Source organism: Styela clava, chromosome 15, assembly GCF_964204865.1.
Source record: "Styela clava chromosome 15, kaStyClav1.hap1.2, whole genome shotgun sequence".
In the NCBI taxonomy this organism is placed as follows: domain Eukaryota; kingdom Metazoa; phylum Chordata; class Ascidiacea; order Stolidobranchia; family Styelidae; genus Styela; species Styela clava.
In genome coordinates, this window is record NC_135264.1 from 17940675 (window position 1) to 17965177 (window position 24503).

General features: G+C 36.1%; 1 protein-coding gene and 1 long non-coding RNA gene across 2 annotated transcripts; one reads left to right on the plus strand and one right to left on the minus strand.

The window, feature by feature from the left end:
- The first annotated feature begins 2007 nt into the window (after positions 1–2007).
- On the plus strand, positions 2008–22757 carry LOC120334033 (uncharacterized). Its single transcript, XM_078109367.1, has 12 exons — positions 2008–2499; positions 4298–4451; positions 4747–4790; positions 5233–5457; positions 6226–6399; positions 6974–7081; positions 7630–7743; positions 10036–10185; positions 10909–11007; positions 11513–11617; positions 18124–18222; positions 18557–22757. The coding sequence occupies exons 1-12, from the start codon at positions 2208–2210 to the stop codon at positions 20143–20145; spliced, it is 3153 nt and encodes a 1050-aa protein (XP_077965493.1). The 5' UTR covers positions 2008–2207; the 3' UTR covers positions 20146–22757.
- Positions 12775–16054, minus strand: LOC120329889 (uncharacterized). Its single transcript, XR_005567780.2, has 4 exons — positions 15639–16054; positions 15384–15447; positions 14633–14798; positions 12775–13889 (listed from the first exon to the last, which is right to left on the minus strand). It is a non-coding gene; the product is annotated as an uncharacterized LOC120329889 (long non-coding RNA).
- Positions 22758–24503: the final 1746 nt, after the last annotated feature.

The window sequence follows — 24503 nt, forward strand, 5'->3', positions numbered from 1 at the left end:
GTTGTCATATCAGGATCTTAAATAAAATATGTAAAAATGGATAGCTTATCACCACTTAAAGTACTTGTGATACTAAACTATATCTATCCATCGCCTTACCTGTCTGATCGCACTATATGCCTTAGTTTGGCTCGTTTTTTGTCTTTATACCTAATTGGCTGTGATGTGCGTTTGTGACGTCGTTGTGACGTCAATTTTGGATGGCGTAGTCACGTGGAGATCTAAAATGGAATATGGAATAATTGTTAGCACACGACCACTAAAAGTACTTGTGGTACTGAACCATACCCATCGCCCTACCTATCTGATCCCAATTTATGGGTTAATATATAGGTATTGTTTTTGTGTCTTTATACTTCAATTGTCTGTGTTATGCGATTGTGACGACGTAGTAGTGTAATTTTTTGATTACGTAGTTACATGGAATTATAGAAGAAAACATGCAAAAATGAATAGCCCATACCACTAAAAGTACTTGCGGTATTGAACTATGCCTATTGCAATACGTGTCTGATAGCAATGTATGGCTGAATATACCTTTCTTTTGTGTCTTCATATCTCAGTCGACTTTATTTTACGATTGTGACGTCGTAGTGACTTCATTTTTGGATGGCGTAGCCATATAAAGATTTAGAATGAAAAATGTAAAAATGATTAGCATACCACCAATAAAAATACTCGTGGTACTAAACTATACCCTTCAACTTACATGTCCGATCGCAATATTTGGCTTGATATACCCCGTTTTTGTGTCCCAATTTCAATAGGGACATAGCAATTTCACTAGAACCATATTGGGATTGAGATATCAGAAGGGACTTAGCCATTTTAGTAGGGATATGGTGAATATCGTTATTTTAGTAGGGACATAGCGTACATTGGTGTTTTTAGGGATATAGCGAACATATCCCATTTAGTTGGGACGTAGCGGACATTGGTATTCTAGTACGGACAAAGTCCTTGTGGTGGGTACATATCGGGCATATCCCATTTAGTTGGAAAGGTAGCGGACATTGTTTTTTTAGTAGCGACATAGAGGACTTATTCATTTTAGTAGGGAAATAGCGGGTGTCGCCACTTAAGTTAAAATGGTCACTTAAGTTCACGCCACTTTAGTTGGGACATAGCGGACATAACCATTTTAGTGGGGACAAAGCGGACTTAACCATTTTAGTAGGAATATAGCCATTTTAGTAGGGACACAGCAGATATGGCTATTTTAGTAGGGACATAGAAAACATCGGTATTCGGTAGGAATATAGCGGATATAGCATCGGTAGTGATATAGCGAACATATCCTTTCAGTTGGGACGTAGCGGACATCGGTATTCTAGTACGGACAAAGTCATTGTGGCAGGGACATAGCGGGCATATCCCATTTAGTTGGGACGTAGCGGACATTGTTTTTTAAGTCGCGACATAGCGGGTATTGTCATTTTAGTAGGGAAATAGCGGGTGTCGCCACCTAAGTTGGAACATAGCGGACATAACCATTCCAGTGGGGACAAAGCGGACATAACCATTTTAGGAGGGATATAGCCATTTTAGTAGGGACATAGCAGGTATGGCCATATTAGTCGGGACATAGCGGACATAACCATTATAGTAGGGACATAACGAACATCGGTATTCTAGTACGGACATAGCGGGCATAGCCGTTTTAGGAGGGACATAGCAAACATAATCATTTTAGTAGGGATATAGCGAAAATCAGAGAACTTAATTGTAATCTATATCAGGGATAAAAGTTTGTAGTAACCAGTTGTTGGTTCCCCGCGAACTCGGCTTTATCAGTAAAAATATGTGTTCGATTTCATTTATTTATTTTTCCTAATTTTGTATGTTATTATTTACCGAATAGTAAAAATAAACTATGAAGGAAGTCCTAGTTCAGCGCTTTTAGGTGACAAAGTCAATCAGTTCAAACTCATTCTGGTTGTTTGAAAAATACATTTTGGTTTATTATGTTGCAGCCAACATTGTAGTTGAAACATCATTGTCTTATGGTTGAATATTTTTATGGTGCAATATAGAAATCAATGACATTATTATATGGATGGAAATATTGATTCGTCATATTTATTTGATATTTGGAGCTTTTAGTGCTGAAGTCTTCCATACAAATGAGAAAATACAAATCTACAGATTTGACTGAACTTGGATATTTTACTTGTCACGGGAATATAAATCAGTAGAAATCTAGAAAAATGTCTGACTCTGAACAACAACAAAACGTTTCTAGTTTGATCGATCAACAAACAGACAACTCCGATCTTACCGACCCAGAAATAATCGAGGCGGATCCAGCTGTTCAACAAATAATCGAGTCGGATATCATTGATAACAATTCCAGCAATGACACCAACGATTCAGGGAATGAATCCCCACAACAACAACAACAACAACATGGACCTGTGATTCAGAACTTGGGTCCTGAGGATGAGATCCATGAAGAGCAAGGTCCAGGACAGGAATATCAGGTTGAAGAACCAGGCGAAGGTGAGGAATGTATATATTTGATGGTTTAAATGTCTTGATTTACACCAGGGTTTTCCAATATTGGGTCGTCTGAAAATTTTCTTGGGTAGCTCGTTTTTTGAATAAAATTTGAAAGTTTTTGTTGCTCAAAAATAAGGTTAGTTTACACTTCCATGAGTTTCCTTAACAACATTTTGTTTGGCCGGAAGAAAACATTATTAGAGTCTTGGACCGATGGAGACTCCCAAATATGCAACAATACTTGCTTATTAATCACGTAGATTTTAATTGAAGAAAATGTGACGAATAACATTTAACTATCAAGGAAGTCTTTTTACTTTAATATACACTAAGTTAGCACCCAATAATAAAGCACATTTTCTTACTTTGTTTTATGTTACTCATTCAATTTTGCGACAATAAAAACGCTACATGCCATGTAGTATTTTAGTGTGTCCTTGGGTTGCGAGATTTTGCAAATTTGAATTTTTAGAAAATTTGGATAATTTGAAAAGAAGGTTGTGAAGCACCGGTATTATAGTATATGTATAACTGTTATGATTGCAATATTTTGTAATAAGTTGTTGGAAACGGCCATTTGATATTCTTCGAACAAGTCTAGAACCACAGCATCAGGTAAAATTGTAGCCCCGTCTAGAACAGTGGTTCCCAACCGCCGGTCCGCGGCAACTTTGCTGCCGGTCCGCCAAATTTTTTTTCAATATTAATTTGTTATAAGCAAATTGCAAAATACAATGTATTGACGTCATGTCCGTTAGTTTTATGAATATTTTTTTTAACTCTTATTGATTCGTAGACCGGTATTCGTCAAACAACCAAACTTGGTGAGAGGTCCTCTGCCCATTTTAAACCCTGAACGGTTGGATGTTCGTTAAGTCTATGGCCTCATAACAGCGGCTAACGTACCAACGGAGGAGTTTGATAGCACACAGCTAGGGTTTTGTTTTTTGCAATTCTAAAAAACACCCTGTTTTAACACAAGGGCTTGTGTTTTGTTTTTATTGAAATACCCCTTGCATCGCCGTGAAACTACGCCAGAACGTTGCGTTCTGGCAGCCGCATAAGCTGTCGGAATTATATTTTCAAGAATGTAAGTGAAAATTCTTGCTTTGACTTTCACTTCTATTGCGTACACCTACCGCCAAGTTTGTATATATACCAAAGTCATACGATTTTAACAGGAATATTTATCCGAGATACCAGAAAGACGTTTTGAGTAAGAAAAATCATGAAACTTATTTAATTAATGGCAGCCTTCGGCAAAACAAGAGCGGTACGATAAGGAAGAATATACTTACATCGGCGGCAACCTGATTTAAACTATGAGACAGGCTATGTTTATTGTAAGACACCTTTGGTGCAATGATGTCAAAACTAATCTGTTATGACCCCATAATAGGGATTTGAGTTTCTGCATTGACATTTTCCTCCTAAAATAAAGGCATCATTACGGCTAAAACTGTTCGGTTGATTTATGCGTAATTAATTCTGAAGGTCCGCCGGTCCGCGAAATTTGTTTTGAAATTTTACCGGTCCGCGAACTGAAAAAGGTTGAGAAACACTGGTCTAGAATGCTATAAGATCGGAGTGTGTAACATTTGCGTGGATAATCAACTCAATAAAATTGTATCTTACATGCTATCAGCGACTACAAAGGTAAATAAGAGTTATTAAATGTCATTCTTTATTTTTTTGGTTGTGTTACAAAATTGAAAATGTGTTATGAAATTATATATATACCTGGGTACGCAATTATTAACTTCAATGCACAGATACCAACTCTATTATTTGTTTGCAGGACCCACAGATGTTCAGCATACAGCCCCGCAGCAGGCGGTTCAACAACAACCGGCCGCACTAGGTGGACAAACTGGCAATGTTATAGAATATCACGTTCATTATTACGGCGCCCCGGTTTATCAAGGCTCAGTAATAAAAGGAGACATCGTGGGGTGAGTTCTCAGCTTTGATTCTGTGAATTTGAAACGTTATTTCAAGATTTAAAAAATACAGACTCAAGCCATTTTCCACATTTTTAATCTTCATACCTGTGATTGCTTATATGTACGAGTATGATTTCAAGGTACAAGAAGAACTTAAAGCCAAATAAAATGCTTTATTTGTGACAATAAAATTTGCCTTCAGACAGAAGCCAAACCCAAATGAAAAAAAATATAATTGTAATTTATTGTGTAGAAACAAATTCTTCATATAAATATTTATCAAATTGATTTTTAATACCTTCAGGTCGAAATCACAAGTAAGAGGATCCACAATCGGAGCAATAGGGGGTACGTATTGAAAAAAATTGCATGAACGACGACATCAATGGGGAGGGTCATTTTTTTTGTAAGAAAAAATTGAGTAAAACAACAATCGCTTTCAAAAAAAATTTTCAATTTATATTTTTGAACAGCGCTAAAATTCTACTGCTGAACCATATGGACACGAAACTTACATCCGTACTAATAAGACCTTTTTATCAGAACAAGAGTGCAAGGATACATTGTTTCATACGCCATAAAAGTTGCACGAAATTCTTTTTGTGAAATCATGGGTCGTTAAGTCCTCAGATTAACTTGAAAAAGGAACGAGTTCTTCTGCCTTGATTTTTGAATTTTAACAATTTTATTAACAACAACAACCTGAATAAAGGCAACTATTAGCAAAAGCGATTCACACTCATTATTCCAAACTTATTCTGCAAATTTGAAATTTAATTTATTTCTTCAGGGTCACAAGAACCTCCAGCAATCGGTGGCCCAGGGGGACAAACAGCTTTACCTTGGTATTGTGAAGGTGCATCTGGTAGTTCTCAGGTACCTGTAATAGATCCCGAACAACGACCTGCCCTACCTTGGCATGGGGAAGGAACATCTGGTAGTTCTCAGGTACCTGCAATAGGTGGTCCCGAACAACGACCTGCTTTACCTTGGCATGAAGAAGGAGAAAGAGGAGGTTTGTGTTAGATTTGTTGACATACATCCAACTTAGAACCGTTCAAGGTATTGCTGTATTAAAGATCTTTTACGATTTCCAAACCAACGAAAAAAGATTCTATACGTTCCAACAGACTTCTTATCAGTAGCCCCTTGGCCGTGTTGGCGAGAATTATCTTATGATATTAAATCAGAATCGTGGAGTTTGACTGAAATTGGAGTCGAAACTTAATGAAGATGAAATATTTCCTACAGAATCTCACAAAACAATAATTGGTTCACTTAGCATTCACAACATATAATGAAGACACCAAAATTGTTGGAAACTTGTTATCTTTGTGTCAGAGCTGATTCAAAATTTCCTTCAACCTGTAGTCGAGAACCAAAGTCAAAATTTTTGCCATTTTTGTAACGGCCTACCACCTCATACCACAGCCTTGTAAATATTTCATACCCCTGGAACCTGGGTTCGTATTTTGAAACACCCAGGGGTTTGAGATCAATGGAGAATTTGAATATTTGTGTAGAATTCTTAGATCAATAAATAGGATAACCAAAGTAAATATTTCTGAGAGAAACTCCTTAATTACTCCCATTAGTATTTACAACAGAGAATCGAAGAGATAAAGTAATCAAAATTCAGTATTCTCGTCAGGTTTTCGGAGCCAGAGTCATCAACCAAAGTCATTTTTGAAATATTTTCCTTTTTGAAATATTTCCTCCTTTGAAATTGACAGCCCACTTCTATTGCTTTTGTCCATTTTTTAATGCTACTATTTTGTCATAGAGCCGCATCCTGGTAGCTATCAACCTCTCGCAATGCCCGCGCCAGAAGCGCAGATATCTTCATCAGGGAACGAACAGCTTGAAGAGATAGAGACGATAGTGCCGACCAATGAACCAGAAATATTGGATCCAATAAAGCCAAAGAAAATATCAAAGAAAAGGCCAAACAGAGAAGGTGAAAATAGCATTATTAGACCATAAATACCCAAAACGTGTTATCGCCAAATGGTGGAATTATTTTTAAAAAGAGCAAAAATTAATGAACTCCATGAAACCTTTGAAAATATTATTAAAATATTATTGCAGGCTGTGGTAAGTTGGCCACACAATTCCGAACTGTAACTGTTTCGATTGAAAAAAATATTATTTTTGAATATCTTATTGGCTGCCTCCCATAAGCCTACAAAGCCCCTCGTGAAAATTAATAAAACTCAGGTCCAGCAGTTGAAAGAAAGGCAATTTGCCTCGATATAAGTCAAATACGCATTGTTATGATTGAAAGGTTCTTTCTCAATGTTCCGACTTCTCCGCCAATTATTTTTGATTAAAAATATTTTTGACCATCACATAATTCTAGACTCACGTCAGGTACGCAAATAAAGGAATCATATTTTAACACAATTTCCCGACGTCAAATTAATACGCAAAATAATTCTCTTCCCTTGATAGACAATTTGGATATGATGCAGATAATCCTCTGTATTTTGTTGTATATTTTATTTTACTATATATTTTTATTATATATCTAGGTTCCAGCCGAGATCCAGTTCCTATGCCTTCAAAACGTCCATATGTGGATAGAAGTTGTGTTGACGAAAAAACATTAAATCCGAACGTAACGACATCTAAAGTAATTGGTATGCGCCAGTAGTTAGTTGATGTAAAAATATATGGAAGATTTTGTCCGAACGACATATATATTGGTCTGTCTGTTGTACGTGAACAAAATGCAAGACGACAATGTTCTGTGGTCCAGGTCCAATTTACATTCACCTAATATGAATATCAACTTATTGTCGCCAACCTATCATTTATGTTACATCCCATAAAACATTCCCATGACTTGAAATAAAACAGTGTAATTTTCGATGAAATGTTAAGTCTCTCGAGATTCATAAAAATGTTGAAAGGAAAGTAATAGCCTTCTACCGGTTTCAACATTTTTGAGTTTTGAACATTTGCTCAGAAAGTTGCATGATTTTATAATTTAGGTTTTCTGAATCATGATATTCTATATGAAGATTTTTATGAAAATGACTCCATTAGCGGCGACGTCAATAAAATTCAAAAATCCTTCTAATTATAGCCTGAACGTAGAAAGTTGGGTGAGGCGAGGGCAGTTGAGATGTCAACATTACACTTCACTTTATTCTGCTTCAAATTTAAATGCTTGATTTACATTCAGGAATCCCCACTGCATCAAATCCAGAAATATCAGGAGCATTTCCACTAATTCCACCTGAGCCTTCAAAGAGACGAAATAAAAACGAAACATCTGGAGCAAGATCCAAAACAACAGGTAGAAATATTTATTACCTTTATTTTCTTTGTTGGTATTCCACTAGTTGTTATACTCTTCCATATTGAACAAAGCTTTAGGCAAACAGTTCATTACGGGACACACATACCACGTTCCGATGTCCGCCATCTTGGTTCACATACGAGTACTTTAAGAGGCCATCGAAATAATTTGGCTTTACGGCTTGGAAGGCTTTATTGTGAGGTTGGAATATTTTCGTTCGGGCATTCCATACCCAGTTTAAAACACCCCAGGTCAATTGGCTGGCATAAAATTCGAACCTGATATTGTAACCTATAGAATCTATCCTAGAACTAGGATACTCACGACGCCATATGCTATTGAATGTTCAGACTAGTTTTGTGACAAATTTGACCATCATGTGGCGAATTGTCATTCAGTTTCATTAGTAAAGTTTTGGACAACGCTACCCACTAGGCCAAATTATTTCGTCAAGTTGTATCGTTTCATCTAAGTGAGTTTTAAATAAAATTGCGCCACCGTGTGACGATTTTTTTATTCGCTTCCATATATCGGAGCGAATATTCGATTGTTTATCTCCGGGTATTTGCGCCTTTGCCGTACCATTCATTTTATTCACTTTTCAACCTGGGGTATTGTTTTGAGTTCAAAGTTGTGTAATCTAAGCTATTTCTATCACTCCACAAAATTCAGCATTTTAAAATTAAAAAGCCTGTTCAAGAGGGGGAATACCCCACCAGCCATCTTGTGGGCTTGATGGCCGTTTCATATACCGTATATGCTCGTCTTACCGCCCGATCTTGATTAAGGGCCCGTTTGAATAGCCGCCCGTGTGAACAGAAAATAAAAACAAATAAGGGCCGGTGCTTGAATACCCGCCCGATGTAAAAGCTGATTTTTCAGTTGTAGGGAACAATAGGAAATAAGAAGCGCTTTTGTCACAACGCTGTTAAATTTTAAGCGCCGTTATATAACACTCACGCCTTAGGCGTCCAGGTACATAACAGATAGCATTGATCACGTAACACCATGGTTCTCAAACTGGGCGTTTCAATATTGTTAGGGCGTCGCAAAACTTTTCTTCTTTTTCGGATTTGTATCTGCGGTGCGTAGAAAAAGTCAAAATTTTCGTTATTATCGTTTATATCATACTTGAGAACTGGAAATAACAATATATTAATTATTGTAACGATCGAAAATAACAAGTGCCCGTGCTTAAACAAGGGCCGGTTTAAATAAGGGCCCGGTTAGTGAGTTGGTTGAAAAACATATGGGCCCGGGCTACAAAACGAGCAAATACGGTAATCTCTTGTGGATGTGGTTGGTTTTTTAGCTGCTTAAGCCACAATCACAAAACACTGAAAATTTATTCCTATTACCAAATTTGATTAGGTATTGAACATCTAGTGTCGTTGCTTGATAGCCAGCATTAGTTCACCCCGGCTTCTCTTCCTCAGTAAAAAATCCGTTTTTCAAATTTCGAAATGTTTTTTACTGGATAGAAAAATAAACTTGAATGTTACTTTATACCTCATTAACTTAGATTGCGAGGACTTGCCTAAATGGCGCTCTTAGCAGTATTGCCCTCGTCAAGATTAAAATCCTGGTTTGGCCATGCTCGTGTTAATTCGCATATTTTATGCAAAAGTAATCATCTTTGACCTAATTTCCCAATCAACATGGATAGATCAACAGAGTCGACCAACAACGGCTGGACAGATAGATCCAAGGTATTCTCTGCCGCATCCAGAACCAACTGAAATACAATATTCAAGAGATATAGCATCAGATATTATTGTAATATTAGCAGAATTTGGAAGATGTTATTTGCTCAATCATCATATTTCTATATTATGAAAATAAATTGAAATACGTTGGCCACAGAATCGTCCTATTGTCGCGTAATATCAAGAATATTTATTAAGTTCTTATAAACAAAATAATTGATATTGTGGAATGAACATGTCTATAAAATTTGTTTTCTTAGTTAAATACTTTTACACAGTGACGATACGAACTGAGCTCAAACTGAAGAAATGAAACAAACAAATGAAACCCGCAGATGCGTCGCTGGTTAATGATGCGTGAATTTTACGACGCGATTCTGTATGCGCTGTTTACGCCCATAAAATTGATCTCAGCCAAAGTGGCTATAACACAAGTGAGGACATGCATTGGTAACGTTATAAGCGCTTGTGTGACGTCACACCCGCCATTTTGGATCCAGAGTTCTATCGCTGTTCATACATGTTCATTTAATATTATCCCGGTCTAATGCTTTCTATTTAAAATACATCATATTTGTTTCAGGGTCACAACCTTCTGCAATCGGTGGCCCAGGGGATCAGGCAGCTTTAGCCTGGCTTGGTGAAGGAGCATCTGGTAGTTCTCAGGTACCTGCAGTAGGTGGTCCCGAACAACGACCTGCTTTACCTTGGCATGGTGAAGGAGAAAGACAAGGTTTGTGTTAGATTCATTGAGATACGCCCAACTTAGAACCGTTCAATATAGCAAAGCTATTGGTTTATTAAAGATCTTTTAATCCCAAAATTTCTGATTCTTGGACTAAGCGTTTAAAACAGCGTTTCCCAACCTTTTTTGGTCGCAGACTATCTTCTCACCGGCGAAAACCTTTGCGGACTCAATGTGCGTCCATTGCAACCGCATTCTGTGTGAAGAAACAATAAAACCAAACACAACAGAATTTTATTGAATCAAAATCGGAAATTCGCCGCAATTACGCTTTCATGAAGTATCGACTTTTTTAGTGTATAATGAATGGCTTTTTCTGTCGCCCAATATTTAGTCCATGACAACAACGAGAATTTAAAATGTCTCTCTATTTTAATTTGATTGTGTTCATGGTAACTTGCGGTTGCGTCGACTTACGACAAGATGAAAGCATTACTTCTTTTAAAATGCCACAGCAATCTGAACATCTGAGGATACTAGGCCCCCACCTTTCTTCAAAGCTTTCTTCCTATTGATTGGTGTTGTCGAAAACTGGATTCGTATGTTAAAACTTCTAGGCGTTGGAAATAGAGAGAGAATTTTCGTTTTTTTTCAGCTGCAACAACCCCAGAAAGGCAATTTGCCTCGATGTAAGTCAAATACGCAATGTTATGGTTGAAAGGTTCTTTCTCAATGTTTGTTTTTCATTTTACAACTTTTTATTTTATCCAGGTTCCAACCGAGATGTCCCAACTCCACGTTCACCTGCGGAAAGAGGTTTCGTTGACGAAGAAACATTGAATTCGAACGTTACGACACCTAAAGTAGTTGGTAAGTAGCAGCCAATAAGATGAGCCCAAAATTAACAATCAGTCCTAAAATCTAATCTATTATTCATCTTACATCCCATAAAACACATTCCTATGGCGTTAAATGAAACAGTGAAATTTCGATGAATTGTCTGGTCTTATGGGATTTATAAAAACGTTTAAAAAAAGCAATGACCATTTAGCACTTTCAACATCCACGAGTTTGGAAAATTTGAAATCTGTTGGCCCAGTATGTATGGAGAAAACTTGCGGTTAACGATTGCTCCACTCAGTAATCAATAAAACTTCAAAAACAGGGAATTTGAAACAACCAAACAAAAATTATTGAATGCTCATCAAAGTTTTTGAATTCTGATATATTATAATAAAAATGACTCCATTAGTCTTGACGTCATTAATTTATAAAATCCCTCTGCTTGGTTTTCGTTGATCTGTTATTATTCGAGGTGCGAACATTATATTGCGATCTATTCTGCTTCAAATTCAAATGCTTGATTTACATTTAGGAAGCCCCACTGCATCAAATCCAGAAATACCAGAAGCATTTCCACCTGAACCTTCAAATAGACGAGATACAAATGTAGCATCTGGAGCAAGACCCAAAACAACAGGTAGAAATATCTGGTACTTCCGTAGTATGCGTACCAGGTTGGAGTTAGGCCATATTTTATTCCAATTTTTCTTATTTTCGTTTTATTACGAGTTTGGAGACTGTCTGTGTTTGCCGAGTGGATATATCCGCTGCCCATAGGTTTCAGTCCCTTTAAACAACTTGATGTGAAATAGGCTAACAAAATTAGTTACCTCAATATTGATACACACACTGCTTGGGCGCCAAATACCTAATATAATCCTGTTATATTTGTTGGTTTTTCTTTACTCTGACATATTGAACAGAGCTTTAAGCAGGCAGTCCATTATTTGCCAAAAAAGCATCAAATTTGGCATCAATTAATTTGATAGGTTGATTTTGTCATAACCAACAACATAATTTGGCTTCACGACATGGAAGATCCTTTTATGAAGACCGGAATATTTCCTTCTCGGCATTCCATACCCAATTTATTACACCACAGGTCAATTGGCGCGCATAAAATTGTCGTCCATGTCCATTAGTAAAGTTTAGGACAACGGTACCCACTACGCCAAAATATTTTTTAAAAGTTTCGTTGCATCTAAGTAAGTTTTTAAAAGTTGCGCCAACGCGTGGCAATTTGTAATTCGCTTTCGTATATCTGAGCGTATATTCTATTGTTTATCTCTGGGTATTTGCGGGTACTTGCGTATTATTCATTTTATTCACTTTATCACTTGGTTTCTTGTTCTGGGTTTAGTAAACTTAAATTCAAAATAAGGTATTAGTTACACTGTTAAAATTTTTTTTCCAAATTTACTAAAAAAAAATGGCAGCAAAAGTACTGGCCCCATGTAAAAAAATTTACAGGCCCTATCAGTAGTATTATGAACAGTATTTTTAGTAAATTTACATAGATTGATGGTAGCAAAAATTACTATAAAACTGTAAAAAATACTACTTTTTTGACGGCAGTAAACCTACCCACCAGTAGTAATATTTTTTACCTTAAAATAGTAAATAAAATTACTATCTCGATGGCAGCTACCTTACCCGACAGTAGTACCATACAATACTAGCATGATGGTAATTTCTCACTCGCGATGACCGAACCACTACGAGAGTAGCAAAGCTATTTACTAGCACGACACAACAGTAAACACACATATTACAGTTAAAATAAAAAAAACGAGATTCTGGAAACGAAAATCATTTTATTACAATTGATATTTTTATAAAACCATAAATACACACTGAACGCCTTTAAGGCTTGTAAAACAGTTTCGAAAGAAATTTCAGAAAATATATGGTCTACAGTCAAATTTAAACACCTATTAGGAGACGTTGAAGGCTATCCATGCGATTTTTTGCACTTTACTCTAATTATAATGTTTCAAAATGAAAATTTTGGGAAATATCATGCAACCTATTTTGTAGCTATGGCAAGAGTTTCAAAGATGACAAATTCTAAAGTTAATTATGCAAGATAATTTTCAAGATAAGATTTCAAGGGGCGTGAAGTCGAAGAGCGGGAGTTTGAGGATTTTGGTAGGAGCATGAGTGGGAGTTCTAAATTTTGAAGCTTGCGGAGTCTATAGAGTTAATCATAGTCGGAGTTTATCCACACTTATGAATAGAGTTTGACTGGACATTTTTAAAGCTCATGAGCTAGGAGCAGAGTTTGCAGAAGTTGCAAATTCAAAAATGTTAAAATTGATAAAACTGGACAAAAAGTTACACTAAAGCAGCTAGCATAGCAGCAGTCAAATCTTATAAGATCAGGGAGTCAAGAGTTTTAATTCATATTTTGAAAGAGTCTTGAGCAGAAGACGGAGTCATATATTTGCAAATGTGGGAGTTGATAGTCATGAGTGGAAGCCAGAAATTTTGTGGTTGAAGAAGATTACGGAGCAGAGTTTGTTTAAAATTATCCAGACTTCACACCCAACACACAGCTAAATCATTTTTTATCAAATTAATCGATCAGCCAAAAGCAGGGCTGCGAACTCGAACTTCGAAAAACTCTATCAAATACATGAACTCAAACCCCTGACCAGGGTAATGAACTCGAACTTGAGAAACTCAATCAAAGGCATGTGAAAATTTGATCGAGTTTTCACCCCTGGTCAAAAGTGATGTAAGCTGCAGTAACACCACCAAAGTTTACTTAAACATCAATTTCTAACAACGGCACATATAACGCCTGTGATAGATTCACTCTTCTTGCAAGGCCGATTACTTTTGCATGAACGTCTTTGCCTTTACTTTTTTTCGACTTAGTGCCTCTGGGGTTTATGTCACCGAAGAACCTGAAAAAAGACCGAACTTAAATGGCGAATAGGTTTCACATATGAAATTTGGAAAACGTCCTGTCATCTCACCACCAAAATAGTAAAAACACAAACACTGGACAAAAATAGTAAAAATGTCAGATATTTATAATGTATCGTGCCTTGCCAAGGGATAAACAAAAAACTGCCAGTGGGCCAGGAATGCAATTGCTAAACCAAGAAGCACCAGATCCTCCTAGCCTCCAGTTGTCGCAAATCGCAATAGGCTCATCCGCTCGTTGACATTCGATTGCGAATGCAGCAATTGAAAAATATTGTATTAATTTCTGTCATTAGTAATGATTTTTTGCAAATATATCAAAAATTTCCTGCTACAAAATGGAGAGCACAGTGACATCGTTTGAAATTGAAGTTCACTAAAATAGGATTGTTGTGAGTTCATTTTTCACATATGGATGTAAAACATATTAGATTAGGAGGAAACATGTGTGGTACCGCCAGTCAGTCTATTATTAACCACCTAAAACTGTTTAACTAATTAAATTATTCTCAGCCCCACTTATGGCCCAGTCCCCAGGATATGGACACCATGAGTTTGTGCAAGTCCAGTCACATATTTCCTTTTCACAACCCATTTTTTGTATTGTATGTCATCAAATAACACTACATGACAGAAGAAACAGGTAATTCGTCAACAACGTGTACATTGTGCCAACAGCAAGAATTATATCAGCACTGTAGACTAGCACATTTTTTCTTACCTCTGAATAAAATCAAACGTCAGCAAGGCCTTCTTTGGATATTCTATGTTGAAAACATAGAACGAAGCAAACTGAAAAGCTACCGCTTCAAAAAACGATCTACAGGAACACACCACTTCTCGTTCAGCGATGACGTAAAAAGTCTCAGCAGTCGCTACCGTGTTACCTGAAACACAAGATTGTAAACTTTAGCTTCGAATCTATAGGCTTATGAATAAAGTGAAAGTCACTCGACAGGTTGATTAATCTTATTATCTCAACTTCTAAAGCCAACTAATAACAAATACACTTACTAGAGGTGGATGATTAGTGATTTTTTTGATAATATGCAATTACACAATTATTAATTGTATAATAGTACGATCATCTCCAAATTGGCTTTGGCTATATATCTAACATAGCAGACATGGATTTGGTCTTATTTTCACTCACCGTTGATAGCAAGCGCAACACTGATAAAACGAAGGGAGAACTTATTACATTGATGAGGCTTATGATGCGCATTACGTTCTTTCAGAAATAATATATTTCATATTTCAAGCAATGCATACTGTGACGCAACAGTTAAAGCAGGTTGCATGACAGAAGCTGGTGATATTATTTTATAATAATCACAACTGAGAAGTATATGGCGACACAAAATGGCCTTTGAAAAAGTTGCGCAGAATTAATCACAGGAAAACAGCTATCATATCATTTTTCGAAATTGTTCCCGATATTCACAATTACATCGCTCACCTCTAACACTTACCTATGCAAGCAATAAATGGAGATTTTGGAATATCTTTTAATATCTGGGAAAAAGTGGTTTCTTTCTGAAAATAGGCAAAGTAGTGAATGTATATGCAAAAAAATTCCGTTAACCACTATCATGCAGTTAGTTTCCAATTAATTTGCAGTCGGCTCACAAAACTTTATACGAACAGTGTTGTGCAGAAGTTACATTACTCTTGATGCAAAAACTTTCAAAAAAAAGTACTTTACACAAAAAAAGCATAGAACATACCTGGAAACACTTAAATATTTGGTTTAGGTTTTCTCCGAAATAATAGGCGATCAACGTGACCACCCCAGTCGATTTTGGTAATTCAGTTTTCAGACTCTTTGATTCCGATTTTGAAGAACTTATAAATTCAGAAATTTTCTTATTGGTTGAATATTTCAATGTTCTAAATAATAATGCCTGCTAAAACGCTTAAAAACAGTGAAAAACCGTCAAAAAACACCCAGAACCCTGCTAAACGCTTAAAAACAGTGACCAACCGTCAAAAAAACACCAAGAACCCTGCTAAAACGCCTAAAAACAGTGAAAACCCGTCAAAAAACACCAAGAATCCTGCTAAAACGCTTAAAAACAGTGAACAACCGTAAAAAAACACCAAGAACCCTGCTATAACCCTTAAAAACAGTGAAAAACCGTCAAAAAACACCAAGAACCCTGCTAAAACGCTTAAAAACCCGTCAAAAAACACCAAGAACCCTGCTAAAACGCTTAAAAACAGTCAAATAATACAGTGTAAATTGTGAAATCGCCAAATACGTTCCGAACAAGATGGCCGCCTTGTAGACTTTGTAGGTATAGTTGAATTCATCTGTCTGTTACCGGCACCGTACCTATTGTTGCCACTGACTTGTAACGTTTGAACGTATCCTATCACCATAGGCTACCGGTAAGTTACATCTATTCCGAAACAAATACTGAAATAGCCAATTCAGATTTTTACTCTTGGTCGTCGATATATACCGGTACCGGTAAGACGGCGAAACTAACGCAGTGTGTAAGCATGTCGCTGTATACAGGTAGGCTACGGTACCGGTACCATTAGATGCTGATGTACACGGTATTTAAAGAATATTTTGGTCTACCAACTACAAGTCTGCTACTGTAACACAAACATGCTCAATTAACGCATGAAAAGCTACAAAAACCAACCGCCTAAAATAAACATCCACTAACGACAAAGAGCCTCGCTTACCGAGTCCTAATTCCTGAACCAGAAAAAGCGCGGGCTACAGGCACGTGACATTTGAGTGATGTCATAATTGGCACATTACCGGTACTAAATGACCTATGACCGGAAAGAGAAGGATTAAAATATAGGACACTTTGATCTCTGCAAAAAGTACCAGTACCGGTACCTCAATATTCAGACCACTACATGTGGTAAATTCGCAGCTACCGTACAGACCGTTGCTAACACAATCATCAAACTCAGACTCACGCTATTTCATACTTAACATACGTACCGCATTCAGTTTTCAAACGCACGCAACCGATGCTGAGCTCCCAAACAGCTTAGCGTCCCAGCCGAGATGGGCAAGGAAACTCGAAATCAAAAATGCTGCGCACGCAACCTGCCTCGTGGAGTTTTTGCGGATGAATTTTTGGACAAATAGGTCCGCTTACTTCCGGAAAAATAATATATAAAAACAATATCTTATCTTGTCTAATGCAATAGCAAAACAATCAGAATTTTTGGGTGATGAACCAAAATAATTTTAGAATAAAATTAATTCAAATTAATACCCAGAGCAAAATTTAGATGAAATTCTAAAGGAGTATTTAAATTTGCTTCGTGACTATATCGCATGCGTAGGTAGATAAATTCGTTTATTGGAAAGAATAGTTACTCGTAAATTAGAGGATCTTAGATTTTTTTACTTTTTCCAAGTATACTAATCTTTTTACTATTTTTCTGTTATATTAATTACTAACTGATCAGTGAAATTACTATTCATTAGTAAACTATTAACAAACAAGCACCCTGATTGGCTCAGCTAAGCAAGTCACGTGATTTCAATAAAATACTCTTGTAGAAAGTAAAATTCAACGAAAAATTAGTAAAAATTTACTAGAAAAATTAGTATATTTACTAATTTTTTAACAGTGTAGATAGTGAACTTAGCATATATTTTCAATACCATTCATATTTCAATAAACCAAAGAAAAGACCTAAATATTTCTAGCTCAACTTCACAATACACAACTACAGTGTAATCTAATCCTTTTCTATCACTCCACAGAGTTGAGGATTTCAAAATTTAAGCGGGGAATACCCCACCAGCTATATTGTAGGCTTGATGGCTGTCTCATATAATCTTGTTGATGTGGTTGATTGTTCAGCTGCTTAAGCCACACTCACCAAACACTGAAATTATATCCCTATTTCAAATTTGATTAGGTATTGAACATCTAGTGTCGTTGCTTGATAACCAGCATTAGTTCAACCCGGCTTCTTTTCCTCAGTAAAAAATTCAATTTTTTCTTTTTTAAATTTCAGATCCTATTTTTACTGGATGAAAAATAAACTTGAATATGACCTTTTAACCTTATTAACTGTAAGTGTGTGTACTTACCTAAATTGCGCCCCCTAGCAGTATTACCAACGTCCAGATAAAACACTAGTTTTGCCATTCCTGTGATAATTCACAAATTTCTACAAAGTCATTGAACAGCTTATTTGACCTAATTTTTCTATTAATATGGACAGATCAACAGAGTCGACCAACAGCTGGACAGATAGAACCAAAAAATTCTCCCCCGCATCCAGGACAGACTGAAACAGGGTATTCCATGAACAGTCAATCAGGTATTATTAAAATATCTGCAGAAATTTTTGAAAATGTTACTTACGCAATCGTCAATGTTATTGATCCGACAAAAAGTGAGTTTACTAAATATTGATTGAAAGAAACTGTGGAATAATATTAGTTTTAAAACCCCTCAAATACTCATTTTGAAATATATTCATATATTTTACAACCTTTACCGACATACAACACTTACGAAGTTTGACGCCGAAGTTTGAGGTTCAGGGGTCATTTTTTGAAACGTTGTTGAGATGCCTCATCGTACAAGATGTAAAATTTTTGCATACTTTTGTATGATTGTATACTGTTTATATAATTTCCAACTGTTTTTAGACCGATCCTCAACGAACAATTCCTCGTACGAGTGCCACATCAACCTGAATCGTGAAAGAGATGGAATGAACAGAACAGATCAGACACAACCGAGTGGTAGAGAACTTCCTGTAAAAGAACGCGATACAAGTGACAAAAAATTACAAACAGATATTCCAAACTATAGCAAAGAATATGAGACTTCTGTCTTGAAAATGACTGAGATTTACAAGGAAGAACGGGATATACAAACAGCAAGCAAGCTTAAGTCTCTCTTGCCTTTTATTGAAATATTCTGGACTAGATTTTTGTGTACAAGGACAATGGCTGGTTACAATCGTCCATCCGGGGCTCCGGGAAAACTATGGTCAAATTTCACAGATGAAATTACTTGTGATCGAGGTTCAGAAATAACAATGAAACCGTACATTTCAAAAATAAAAGACGTCATGAAACTAGGCGATGAATTCGTTTCCAGCGGTAAATACATTCATGCTATAGTCGCGTTCTATGCAGCTGCTAAACTTCATCGACAAAGCGGAAAAGACAACGAATCAGTGAAAGATGATATATGGACCTGCTTTGATAGAGCTGGGTTTGTTGCTGAAAAAATGCAAAAGTCTGTGCAAACTGCAAATCTTGCCCAGAATCACGTGATTCCAATCATGCAGGAAATGACTGACTTTTTGATGCCTATCCACAGTCAAAGTCAATTTGCAAAAGAACTGGAAAAGAAATCAGAAGAATTTATCAAAGAGAAGAAATTCATTTCAGCCACAGTCAAATTATATATCGCAGCCAAACTGCACAAAGAGGCAAATGAAGGCGATGACTCAGCTCATGGTGTTCTGTCATGCATTGAACAAATAAGTTTAGTCATGGTAGAAATGATAAAGCAGAAACAAACAAAAACCTTAGGTCACGTGATATCTCTCATTACTGAAATGACTGATTTCATTGGAATGATTGAAATATCAAACTACAGTCAGTTTACCAATGAAATAATAGGCAAAGCCACAAAATTCAATTCAGAAGAAAAGTTCATTCCATCTGTTATTTCATTCTACGTCTCTGCTAAACTACACGGACTTAATAATAAGGGAGTTCAATCGGTGATAGGAATTCATCAATCTGTTTACCAAATACAACTCGTCGTTGGGAAGATGACAAAACAACATTCAATGAAAAAGATCGTCATAGATCACGTGATACCAATCATGCATGAATTGTTAGAGATATTGCGAACGATAAAAGGTTCGACTCATAAAGTCAGAGTAGAGCGGGAGGCTTGGTGTTTATTTAACATCGGTCTTTGCTACAGTTACTGCGATGAACATCAACAAGATGCGAATATAAACAATTCCGCAATTATACTTATAGAAAGGCAACTTGAAGAACCTCAAACATATCTAATATATGGAATTTGTCTTAATAATGCAGGAGTAGCGTATGAGAGAATGGGAAATATAGAGAAAGCGATTGAATTGTATAAAATGTCGCTGAAAGCGAAGATGAATGCTGAAGATTATCCAAGTGATAAAGATAAGAATGAATCTATTGAATTAACAAGAAAGAATTTGAGAAGAGAAGAATCCAAGTTGCTCAAATAGGTTTATCGGTCGGTTTAGTGAAATTAAGATCGATCTAGTGTGGACCGAAGATGAATCGCACTATGTTGGAATCGCAAAGAACTCGAATCCCATCGCCCCCACCCAGTGTGTCAATAATGCCGAGACAGAAAGATATCCGTCTATATAATAATAGAAGCTCTTTATGTATCAGTTGCTGTATCTTTATGTATCAGATGCTCGCACAAAGCCTTGCTCGGAGCGAAAAAGTAAAAAGTACGATAAAAATAATATCTATTGTCCATACTTGATTTTGTATTTAGTGATAAAGTATTCGATTAAATTTTCAAAGTCTGCTTGAAATAAATTTAAGAGTTTAAAGAGCAAGGCTTTAACACACTACTTCCCACATATGAGAAGTCTTCGCCAAACAAGCCTATGAGAAAGCACTCACTGATTTGTGATATTTCATTCAACTTGCTATTAAACCGAAGGTAATTGATAGGTAATTGATTCTCCTTGGATTATTCATGTTAATATTAATATATATCTTAATGCAGCAATCAGATTCTTGTGCTAGGATAAAACTTTTAAATGAATAGATTTTTTTCGTGATGTCATTAAAAATTCAAAAAAATCATTTTACATGAAATACAAGTGATTTTTACGGTTTTGATTTACAGCAAACTTTGTTTTGTCGTTATTTATCAATTCATATGAAATTCGAGTTTACTTTACAATTTGTTTAATAGCGATTTACTGAATTCAATTTTATCAATACATTGTTTATTATATTTTGTAACGCTCTCATTTTGTAAATAAGCGAAAGCCATACATGGCCCATTCTAAACATTGAATCCAGATCTTCCCGCTGACACTAGATTCACTTCATATCCGGTTTCCTACTTCGAGGGAAAGTTGTTGACTCTAAGTCCGATTGCCCTCTTAGGTTTGAACGCCAGAATAAATTTCCTTTGGTTAACTGAATTGGATTTATGATTATTATGGAATTCAGAATAGTCATTCACCCATTCCTGACTTAGGAACTTCAAAAGTAGGATTCGTCCCCAACAATATAAAAAGTCAAATCTGTTTCTCTAGTTTTGTTTCTCGTTTGCAGCGATTTTAAAATCCGAAATTTGTCGTTACAGCGAACTATGAATAGCTTGATTGAAAGTCAACAGTTACTCCAGGTCAAGTTATATATTGTCAACTGTCATGAGATTTCTGTGTCGTTTTGAATATTTTTGGCCTCCCAAAGTAAGCTTTCACGGGAATTTTTTTATGATTGTGTGTAAATAAATTGTCACTGAGCTTCTAGAAATGATTTTAGGAATTTTTCTTAAACCCCCCAATCTTTAATTTTGGAGAAAATTTTTTTTTTTTTTTCATTTGTATAAGCGATCCAATTGTTTTTTTGATTTCAATGTTGTTTTTTACAAAGATTATCTAGTTTAAGAAATGGATGAAAGTACAATATAAAGCACGATAAATGCGTTTTTAGCCAGTTTTTCATGAAATTACTTTGGTGTTACGTTTCTTGTATTGAAATTTGTTTATTATATCATTTGTTTTATTACAATTTATACTGATTTAAAAGTTTTTTTTTCATACTTTGATATTTATAGCATAGGAACCAGACTGCTCTTTGTGCTTTTGGTGTGGCCGGAGGAGTGGCTACGGCAGTCTCCCATAATTGCATTAAAAACTTTATTCGAGGTTCCCATCGCGTCTAGAGGGCCTGGTGCGGACTTCCTGACAGTGTCGGCTAATTTGACTTTACCGTCTTTTCCGACACTGTATTCTTCTCTGTTTTATTTTTTGTCTTTCTTGATATGTATTGGTGAGTTTGTTAGCTTGCAAGTGTGTTTCGTAATCAAATTAGTCATATTTGTCCGGTTGATTCCCATCAGTGATTTCCCTGGGTCATTTGAGCTTCATTCTGTGGCTCAAACTTAGTTTTTTTGTGTTTTATTCAATTCTCCACCACTTGCCACCACAAACTCACGCTCGGCGATGGGGTAGATGACATATATATATTAGTTTATACCGCTTGCCTTAATTATCCCAATTTTAGTTTGCAGTTATTGCAACACTTATCAACAGGAATTTATTAGTTTGGTTATCAAATTTCTCTACCTTCACTGTTTTAAAATTTCAGGTTGATTGGAAAAAGCGAGCGGTAATTATAATTAAGTTACATTTTCTTCATGTTTAGAACCCATTGCCGAGTTAGCCATCCCCTCGCAACAATTTTATATTTGTTAATTTTGCATAAAAACTAACTTCAAGATTTCGTTACTTTCAACTTTTATTGTAAATATGTCATTAGCTTCGTTGCTCTTATGAGGTGCTGAATGGTCATCGTTGTTCGCATATATACATATACAAATATATAATCTTTGTGCATGAAAAGAGTGTCATTCTATGTAAAACATTGTTGTGCGCAGTCACTCGTGAATCAAACTCATTTCGGACTAAAGTTACTGGCGATCAGTGAGGTGCCGAAAGCTACTGAGATTATAACAAATTATAGCAATTAACTGTGCATTAGTAAATACTCATCGACCGGCATGAATCTTTGTGTCTTGTTGGTCACACTTGCACCAAATGTATGAGAAGTCACAGCCAAACGTGTATGAGAGCTGAGTACTTGTGTGGAAAGAATAAGACGAAACTTATTCCATGGAATGAAGCGTTTATTTATAATTCACATAAATCATAATTTAATTAATCATAATGATCATGCCCATGCCGTTAGATTCATGATAAGACCTATCAAAGGCTTGCAATAAGCCAAAATCACTGGACCATGACTGAAGGGTAAGAGAAAAAATTTCTTGAAAAATGCATTAAACTAATTTTTCCCAACGTACCTATGTACTTTTTTTCTCAATATCTTTATTTTGAATCGCGCAACGTTCCGAACTCACTGGAGCGTTACAGGGAGGGGAAAATCCCAAATTTCCGGTGGTGAAATATTCCAATAATTATTCTCTTTGATATTTGAGCATCCCTATGCCCGAAATCTCATTCCAAGTGCTCCTAATCGTCCAAATACATTATTAACCAAGGGGGCGTGGCTTTCCACACGTTTTCTCACCACTGGGGAGCGGAGGCAGTGCCCCAACCCCCAATTATACTTGGACAAATTCCCAATACTCGGGCAAACGCTTTCAGGCCCCGGAAACGGAGCTCAACGGCCTCTAAATACCAAAATCACTCTAGCGTGGCTTGATTGACAACTCGATGTCAATAAATAAACGAAATTTATCAGCAACTAGTGTGCAACAAGGGAAAATTTTGTACGAAACCCCCGCAAAAAACAGTATTCCCGAAGTATGCGAACCAAGATGACGGACACCGAAACGTCACTCGGCTAGTCACCGAACTCATAATAGAACTAAACTAAGGATAACTGGAATAAATGCAGAATGAATGCAGTTAGTGTTAGGAATACTGATTGAGCTGGAAATTTAAAATTTTTGACTCCTCTCCTTATCCCAGCCGGTTGATTACTTATTTGTCATTTTGAAAAGTGGCGGCGATGATTTACGAAAATCTCATATTTTTGCGTTAGTGGCGTGGGCTTTCTACAAAACATCCGAAAACTGACCCGATAGAAACATATGAAAGATAAATGGATGAGATGACAAGAATGGCCGCGAGCAAAAAGCTTCACTCGGTACGACAGTTTCCTTCACCCTCGATTGATAAATCCAATCCAACCACGTTTGTGTTTATAAATAATTATTTTTTTTTAATTTTTCCTTGCAATTTCCCTTTTAATTGCAAATTCACAGCGACCTTGCATTATTGTCATAAAATGATATAGACCAGCGGTTCCCAAACTATGGGTCGAGACCCACTGGTGGGTCGCAAAAGAAATCTTAGTGGGTCGTGAAAAAGTGTAGAAAGCTTTGATTAATTATACTGGTTATTAGGATCGGTGGCGACTCGAATACGTAAATCTTCAAAAAACAAAAGAAATTAAATTGTATTTAAATTCTAATCTGTGAAAGTTTTCTTTTTACCATCTTTCCAAAGGAACAAAAATATGCTACACAAAGAATGACCATGTGGCTTTTTTACGCATAGCAGTTATGTACACTGTACAGCACTTCTTACCGTGTTTCCCCGAAATTTAAACAGGATTTAGATTTATTTTCTTTTGAAGAATAACACTATGTTTTTTTGGAAGAGGTCTTTTGTATTCATTTATCAAAAATAAAATTACATTGTAGAAAATCACAAGATTTTTTACTAAACATTATATGAAAACCGACATTCATTGTTTTTATTTGTATTTCCTATACAAAAATCAAGTGACAAATATCATAATTGTGATATCACACAATCTTGAATAGTGGTGTAATCTTCACCTTACCTCAGGCCAATTC

Coding starts and splice junctions, on each gene's coding strand:
- LOC120334033 (XM_078109367.1), top strand. CDS start 2,208: ATGTCTGACTCTGAACAACAACAAAACGTTTCTAGTTTGATCGATCAA. Junction 7,082..7,629: donor AACGACATCTAAAGTAATTG/GTATGCGCCAGT, acceptor ATTTACATTCAG/GAATCCCCACTGCATCAAAT. Junction 10,186..10,908: donor TGGTGAAGGAGAAAGACAAG/GTTTGTGTTAGA, acceptor TATTTTATCCAG/GTTCCAACCGAGATGTCCCA.